Consider the following 9,086-nt stretch of genomic DNA (forward strand, 5'->3'; position numbering starts at 1 on the left):
AATAAATTATTAGAGGAATTCGAAACAGTAGGATTTATTGTCCTTTGAGGTAAGAACTGGCTCCAGCTTCATCTCAGTCATCATTGGCTCTCAACACCATAAATCCTGCTGTTCTCTTCAATACCTTTTATGGGAAGTGGAGAAATTAGCTAATTCCCCATCGGTCCCTCCCCACTTATTAGTGCTACAAAGGATTGGGTAATTATGAACAGAACTGCCAGGCAAAACGAAACTTCTCCCTTAAATATGCATTTTAATTAACTCTGCTGGGTTTGTGTGTTTCTTTGTAAAGCTGATCACGCCTTGCTGACTCTGAGCTGTGCTCTGATGGAGACAGGAGACCCCAGGCACTAATCTGGCCAAAGGGCTACAAAAGGACCTCGTCTTCCCTCTGGACCGACCCTGGAAGAGGACTGTCTGCTCTTGGTGGCAGTGGGGCGTTACACCTCAAAGCTTGTTTAATCTGTTTAAGCTGAGCAGCAAAGCAACAGCAAGCTGTGCCTGAGGAAGGACCTGAAGAGGAGATCCTGGGGCTTGGTGGGTGAGCGATGGTGATGTGAGAACCTCTGCAGCGGTGGGGCAGGGTCCCCGGGGTGCTGGCCCTGGGGTCTGATCTCAGCAGCACTCCTCTGTGCCAGATCTGTGAGGTGGCAGAGGAGGGACGGGGGCAGAGATGTGGCACAACTGGATGAGGAGAGCTTCTCCCAAGGGAGTACGGGAACAGGCTGCTCCAGGCTGGGAGGGAAACACCACCCGCAGCGCCTGCCCTCCTTCGTCCGGTCCCAGGGCTGTGCTGTGGAAGGGTGCTGATGCCTCAACAATTCATATTTCCAGCAATCTTTCCCAATTACCAGCTATCACATTTTTTAATGTAAGCAAATTTGCATAATCCTGAAGGCAAATTAATATGAAAATGAAGATATAAAAGTTGACATTTCCTCCACAAAAAGCAAGAGAAAAACCCTGCTGCGCTTCCTAGCTAGATAGAGTAGTAAGAAACTCCAGACTCAGAGCTGGTAGAAATGAAAATGTAGTTTTGCCCTCTATGGTAGCAGAGGGTCTGTTTAGTGAGGAGCACTCTCTGGCCTCCTTGGCACTTGTCACATCTCAGATGAAGGATGGGGAAACTCCAGTGTGTGCAGTAGTGCCAACAGCAAAAGCAAAGCCCCTGGTGAAGCCTCCAGCGCTACGGGACATTTCACAAGTCCTGACTTTGCAGTACGAGGCTTTCTAAATCGAGGATGAATCATGGCCTATGAATGCAAAATTAAAGAAAGGCAACTTTAAAATAAAATCTTACAAGCTTGCATGACAAAATTTTACAGCAAATAGTAATGTCTGGCTTCTCCCCCTGCTATTTTCTGGCATGATGATGAAATGCAGTAAAGAAATATGTAAAAATAATGACTCTTCCAGACCTTGTAGCATTCATTTTAATAGATGCTATTTAACTACACACAGAAATATAGGTATCTACCTTTCAAACGCTAGTTACAAAGATTTGGGAAGGCTGCCAAGAAAATGGCCTTTTTTTTTTTTTTCCCCAATAGATACCAAAAAGAAACAATTTATATGTTGAAATTGCCTTTATTTTTTAATTCATAAATATTTGTTACTGACAAAAGTGGAAAAATCCTTAAGACTCTAAATTTTACTAAACTGATAATATTTTTGTTTACAGTACATACAGAATGTGCTTTTACAGGTAAGTATAACAACAAGAATAATACAGAGAAAAACAGTCAAATACTGCTCATCTTGAAGCTTGTTTAATGGTTAACCAAGAGTCTGTGCAAAGTTACAGATACAAATGTACTTCCTCTTCAGTACTACTGTATAATAAACATGGAATCCATAAACTGGGCTAAAGCACAAAAATATCCACTTAACCCCTCTTAGGAAATATTGTCCCCCAAACTAAAAATATTACAGTAAGAAGTGTCTTTCTCAGAGCCAAGAAATTCTTGCTACAAAAATGTCTAATGCAGACTGAAGGTCGGGAGCCGTTACGGAGCGCATGGGCAGAGGGTCAGGGTGGTGTGACGCACGTCTCCCTGCAGCGGAGGCGGTGGGGATGGAGACCTCCCGGACATCGCGTGGTCATGGCGGAGACACGGGACGCCGCTTCGCTCGCTCCTGAGAGCAGAGATCTCTTTCGGATTTACACTCACGTGCTCCAATGGGATCATCCAACTCTCCCTTTGCCCCGGGGCTGCCAGCGGGTGAAGCGTAGGTTGGTTTTCCCAGCTGGGTTTTGGGGTCGGTGAGGGCACCTCCTTGAGAGCCATGAACCAGCTAAGAGAGGCTGGGAACGACACCTTCTACCATCCACTTACGGACATACAACACAGAAGTGGCTGCTCTCTAACAAGCAGCCCCAACACACGCTTATTGCTAACAACACTTTTTATGAAAAAATTTAAGCCCCTTTCTCACTTATTTCCCCTACTAACTTTTCACTCGTCTGAAATATACTTGAAATCCGTATGCATTAAATATATTTCAGCAGAGTCCCTCCTTCCAGATTAAGTGCTAAATCTGAAACAAAACTAAGACAAGCTATTTCTCCATCACATAAACTGAAGATGGCAAATTGGTCACAAATTAGAACAGTTACTTCAAATACAATTAAAGTTACCCTGTTTCATGATGATTCAATTTGGTGTGGTGAAAGAAGATGACGACATCTTCCCAGCCACCAGGAACTACCCATCTCTTACAAAAACTTAAAGCCAGGCTCTTGCAGATTCCTGGTGGGAATGTTTCTGATAGACACAAGAACAGAAATATGCATGCGGGAAGCTCAGGTTCATGGGACCAGCTTTGCAGCCAGCCAGGCTAGCAGAACAGTAGACAGAAATTAAATATAGTCCAGGAAAGGAGGGCTTAGTCCTGGGTAACTGCCCCTGTTTCTTCCCACCCACCCACCACCCTTTCCCAAGTAACAGATCATTGTTTATAAAAGGAACATTAAAACATTGAAAAATATTTCATTTTTTTTCCTTAAAACACGTTTCACTGGCATTAGAAGACTTTTATGACAAAATTTCTGTTCCATGTGGTGATCTGTGTGGTTCATTAAAAATAGTTTTCCACATTTCAAAGAGTGATTCAATATCGTTTGGAAGCTTAGATTGACAGAGGGTCAGTCGGAACTTAATGATTGTGTTTTCCAGTACGTACGTATATATGCGTTTGTGTGTACACACATATACATACATGTCTCTGTATTAATGAGAGAGTTGTATAAAATCCAGTGCAGCTCACTAGCGTGTTGCTGCTTGGGGAATGCGAATAAATATCAGTTTGTAGGAAATAATAGAAACTTTTCAACATCACCCTCCCCCAGTCCCTGCACATGCACTCTGGGAACTGGACGCTCCACAGATGTGTGTTTCCACCTGCGGGTTGGAGAAAAAGACAGATCAATTCTTCAGAGTATATGAGATTAATCAAGGCAGATTATATTTAACTGTACAGAGGAATGTGACTGCTTCCTGCTTTTCTCCTGAGTGCAGAACGTTATGGTGACTCAGACATGAGGAGAAGAAGGCAGAAAGGTCCAAGTGCAGGGAACAGAATCCCTCTGAGCTGCTGCCGCTGCCTGCTTGGGACCCCGACCAGAAGGAGAGCAACGGGAAAGCTGGGGAACTGCATCCCCCGAGCCCAGCACTCCCGTTCTGGACAGACACTGGATTGCAACACATCAGACATGATGTGGCAGGACAATGGTGACAACACTAATCAAAATGCTTTGCTGTTCTACAGCATCTGTTGTGAGAGGGTCTCAAAACCACTTCATAGACATTATGGGATGAACCCTCACAATGTCTCTGTGGAACAGGACAGTGTCACCATTATCATCACATGTTGACCATGGGGAACCGAAGTGCTGGGGACCAGGCTGCGGATCATGACACCCAGTCCTGGACCAAGTGTCCTTTCAGTGACAAACTCTCGGAATGGTGAATAAGGAAAAAAACAACCTAAGAATACCTGTGTATGCTGGAATGCCACTGCTGTAGCTACCAACCCATTCCAGCACACAGAGCAAGCCCTGGGAACACATGGTGCCCAGGAACAGACTGTGGTCATCCAGGGCATGGTGCCTTCCCAAAGAAATTTGCTGAAAATTTTCTGTGGTGGTGGCAGAGTTCCTGAAGATATTTGGCCTAGGAAGGCTTTACGATGGTTCTTGTGGAACACATCTGCTCGAAACTGTTGAGTGAGTGGAAAAGATGAGTAAATAGGGCTAAGACTTCTTTGGAGGATTATTGCCCAGGTAGGACAGATTAGCAGAGGGCCTGTGATATTTGTCAGCCAGAATAAGAGAAGGCTCTGAGGTCAAATGGTCTGATGCACAGCACATCATCTGCATGGGCTACTTGAGTGAAAAATCTCCATATTTGCATCTGGTCCAGCAGCTTCTTAGTTCACGAATGGAACATCTAGACGAAGACTAGAGCTTGAGACATACAGCTATGGAAATGGAAGGAAAGGAGTGTTCACCTACCCGTGACCTCACATGATCACCTCTTCTCCTCCGACTCTGCCACCTCAGCTCCTGGAGACTCTAGGATGGACTCTCCTCTCCCACAGTGTTCACATCTCCCTGCTTGCAGTGGGGAAGATCCTGACTTTGCTTGGGCCAAGAGAGAATGGCAGAGCCCCAGAACCTCAATGAGGACTACCTCCTCATCAGCTGCATGTGTTTTCCCTTCTCTTCACAAGAGTCACAAACTTCGGTGCGTGGGAAGGTCAGCAAGGGCATTATTTTCACAGGGATTGCCTTCTGTGAAGAAATATGTGGTGTCTGAGCTGACGAGCTTGGAGGTAGTCAGGGGAGAGAAGTGTCCATCAGGGGAAGGGGTCAGGAGATGAGGTGTGAGCCTTCTCTCTCTCATCCCTTCCATGCCATGAACTGCCACCCTGATACACTGGCAATTCTGGTTGTTGCTCAGAATTATTTTGCCCAAGGCTGCATCTGAACCATGAAGACTCTTACTGATTCCTTCCCAGCTCAGTTTCTGTCAAACAAAGCCCCAGTACTTCTCACAGATGGAGTCCTTTCAGAACACAATCTCCATCAGGCAGGGCAGAAGAAGCTCGTGAACTAGGACCAGCAGCCCCAGGACAACCTGGGAAAGAGAAAGGCCACATGGACACCCCACTGAAGCCCACCTCTAAAGCCCACCGGGGGAAGACGGCATGCTGCTCCTGCCTACTCAGCGCCAGAAAAACCTGGTGCTGCATCAAAAGCCTCCACACAAGACTCAAGCTCACAACAACCTTCAGTCATTGTATGCTACAGGACTGACCTGTTGCGCTGGAAATGTCATTAAGGCCAGGAGGTGGGAGGTATTTGAGGGGAGGGAGAAGGGCAGAGCTAATTTAAATAAAGTTTGGTGAACAGCCATGTAGGAAAAGACTCAGTGCGGAAATGTAGGACGTGAAGAGAGAAGTACTGATCGGGAATGCGTTTACAGCCTGAAGTCAGTCGTCATTTCACCCGGAGGAGGGAGCATGCCTGCCGTTCGCACTGGCAGCATGGGTGTGCGCATGCGGTGGGGCTTTGAGCGCACACCATGGATGGAGAGTGCTGGAGAGTGTCCAGCACTAACAGTTGCAGCACTGGGTTTGGCTGGCCTTTAAAACCTCTGAGACTCTTTCTTGGATGCAGAGGTGTGTTCTAGTGTGTGTTCTACAGAATTTCATAGGAACTCAAACACAAAGAAAAAAACCCCAAAACAAAACCAACAAAAAACAAAGCAAAGCCCAATTTGGCTAGAAAGCCAAAGATAAAACCCTCACAAATTCTGGACCCATGAGTCTATGTTTTAAAGATTTTACAAATATACATTATCTAATTAGCATTATATCAGATATACAACATGCCCATTTATTATAATTATGCTGGATATATAATTTATATGCATGAAATGTAACTGTCTTCATGGTTAGGATTGGTACTCAGTGGAACTGGAATTTGAAAGGTTTTCTTGAGGGGCCATTGCATGAAGAGAAAATAATGGAAAATTACCGACCTGCTTTTTGGTAGACAAGACACCCTCAGCTTTGTGCTTCTGCTAAGGGCTGGAAAAAGATTTGCTACGTCTGGAGTTCTAGGTTGTAACTGAGAGGAGAAAATATGTTCAGAAACAGGGGAACTGGGCCAGTGGAAAATGCTGTCAGGAAAATAAACTTCTGGGGAGAAATCCAGGCTCGGTGAAATGCGTGGTAACCCTGCCTTGCGAGGGTCTCAGTGGAGTCAGGACTTCCCCCAGCACAGGTCAGCAGCGCAAAGCTGAACGCGTTCTGGTGAAAAAAAGCAAGAAGCTGGAGGAAGAGAAACCTTATTCCTCCATCCTATTTACATGTTGGAGACACCAAGATACTAGAATGAGTGGAGAAAAGGGTCTAACAAGCATTTCAGCGTATTTGTGCTTATTGAACACATCAACCCCACTACTTCCTACACTGAGAGAGCAGGCGATTTGTAGGCACTAGTATATTTTTATCTTATGAGTATATTTAATATAAACTAAAACTTTATTTCTCAGCCAGGCTATTCTTGTCCCTAGATCTGCCAGTCCCCTAGGAAAGTCTGCCCTTGAATTCGCTCGAAGGGTGAGGAAGAACAGATGTATGGGTGCTGGCTGATATCGAGCTGTCTGGAGGTGATGCCCAGCAGCAAGAAGCTTGCCTACTTGCTACAGAAGGGCCAAACATGAAGGCTGGCATGAGGATCAAGAACAGGGCCCATACCCGCCAGGATGGGGTGCTGCATTTCCTCCTCCCTGTCTTAGGCTGCATGAGACTGCTTCAACTTGTAGCAACTGAAAAGTCCTAAATTCATAAAAACAATGAGATAATGCAGGTGAGCCCTTGGAAGGAGCCATCTACTACTATGGCTTTCTTTGACAGAAACTGATGCGTGTCAGGAAATTTCCTCTATTATCCTTTGCTATCTTCTGTTTGCTTGCTTGGGTTCTTCTTATGTCACCAATGAAGGGGTGGCTTTAAAAACAAGAGGGTGGATGGGACTGTCAGAGAAGTCTTTTCAGACACTGAGTTATTAGAGGTTATCTTGGCCTATAAGGCCACTGCAGTATGAGGTGCTGTGGCCACCCCAGTCCTTAATGAGTATCTACAATGCACGAGGTCATATCAAACAGTCACCTCTGTTTTGCTCGCTGTGCGGTAGTGATGGTGGTGTCCTGGAATATAATGCAGTTGTTCTACCGTGTTGTGCCGTCGGGAGGCGAACGCTTGGCGCTTGGCGGAGGTTGGGTTCATACCTAAGGTATTGTACAAGTTATTTGAGGCACTAGGATGGGAGTGCATTTTTGTCATCCTGTAGCGATCCAAGACGGGTGTTGATACAAAGACGTCTGTGTGGGACAATGCCCGCGACATAGACTGCTCGGGGTACCCTGACCGCTCCGGGGAGAGCAGGGGGTCTTGGGAGTGGAGGCGCTCTGCGGACAGAAGCTGCTCGTCCGAGAGGATCCGTTCATAGGACATGCTAAACTCCTCGGGCATGATCCTCTCGGGAGACAACACTCTGTCCTGGGACATGGCCCTGATGGGACGGCGAGGCCTGTCCCTGTGGTTGGTCTGTTGAGACATTTTGATGACGTTCATAGGGAGCGTGCCCCGGGCTGCCAGGTCGGGCAGGTGTCTCCTCCTCATGTAGTATTCATCAGCCTCTTTGTCAGCTGCGAGAAAGGAAAGAGAACAGTTAGAAACATCAAAGCGTTGTCCCATGGGGTGAAAAGGAGCTGTGTACAGCACACAGCCATGGAGAAGCCTCCTGGTGAGACCCAAGGGATCATCTACCAGCAGCTGGACCTGGGCATGGATGTCCACGCCAGAGTGCTGCCTGCCGGAGAGAGGCCAGCCCTGTGTGGGTTGTGTCATCGTGAGCTCATGGCAGACAGAGAGAGTTTTAATTGCATTCAGACAGGTATGAGTCCCTGTGAGATGCATCACACTTCGCACCATGACACAACAGCCTCCATATGCTGTCCAGTCCAGACTGTGGTATCGCATGATTTACACGAACAATGAGTTATGGAGAAATTATCAAATGTCACCTTCACAATACACTTACAAAGAAAGCACAGGGAAGGTGAGCTGAGGCAGGCAAGTTCCTCATTTGAGGAAACTCATACCTCATTTCTGGCCTCAGGTGTGGATGTGCTCTGGAATCCATGGGTACCCTCATCACGTTTTTCATTACTATTTTTGAATATGTATAAATGTGATCACAAAGCTGGTTTGGTAGGCATGGGACGCTCTCTCTGAGACACTGAATCATCTGCCTAAGGTTTCATTTTCCATTTTTTCAGACACCTTGGTTGCTATGACAGAATTTATCCTATGGAATGTTTCTTTCTCAGTTTGCTTCTTTTGTGTCTAAGTAATCTCTTTGCACAGGAACTCAGCATGCACACACAGAGAGACCCTCCTCTTTTTGGCTTTCAGACAAATGCCTCAGACTCAGAGAGGATGGTGGCTGCTGCAGATACCTGGTACCTGCTACCCTGATATATCACTTTAATCCTACAGCAGCTGGAACTATCTGATTCAACAAACTTGTAATTTGAAGAAGCAAATCCACAATTATTTCAGCTTTTTAAAAAAGCAGCAACAGAAACAAAAAAGCTTTTTGGTGAACCCCTTGGATGTTCATATTCCTTAAACTGGGGTGTTGGAACTACCTACTTGGAAGGAGGATTAGTAGTCCTTGGGCTTCAAGCCCAGTGCAGCTTGTGAACTGTCATGATGTACCTGTGGCTGCAAAAGCACAGAGCATGGAACTTCAGCGACTTCAGAAAACCCCAGAGTGAGACTCATCACAGACACCTGGCAGGCAGCCATCCTCTCCTTGGACAGCTTCTGGGACCTATCATAAAATTTCTTTGGAAAGTCTTTTGCTTATAAGACAAGTATGATAAAAATATATGATAATGATAATAAAGAGGAACTCCATTGATTTTCTTAGCTCCGGTGTTTCATTCAGTATTGGGTGATGTAAGACGGGAAAGTATCAGGTGGTGGAAGAGGAAAATTTCACATGCACG

General features: G+C 45.9%; 1 protein-coding gene across 1 annotated transcript; it reads right to left on the reverse strand.

The window, feature by feature from the left end:
- Positions 1-7,167: 7,167 nt before the first annotated feature.
- SHISA6 (shisa family member 6) lies at positions 7,168-7,718 on the reverse strand (the record flags this gene model as incomplete). Its single annotated transcript, XM_010084226.1, has 1 exon — positions 7,168-7,718. A coding segment is annotated over one exon (551 nt), but the record flags the coding sequence as incomplete, so codon positions are not given.
- Between the last annotated feature and the right edge of the window lie 1,368 nt (positions 7,719-9,086).

This window comes from Pterocles gutturalis, unplaced genomic scaffold, assembly GCF_000699245.1.
Source record: "Pterocles gutturalis isolate BGI_N339 unplaced genomic scaffold, ASM69924v1 scaffold33565, whole genome shotgun sequence".
NCBI lineage: Eukaryota > Metazoa > Chordata > Aves > Pterocliformes > Pteroclidae > Pterocles > Pterocles gutturalis.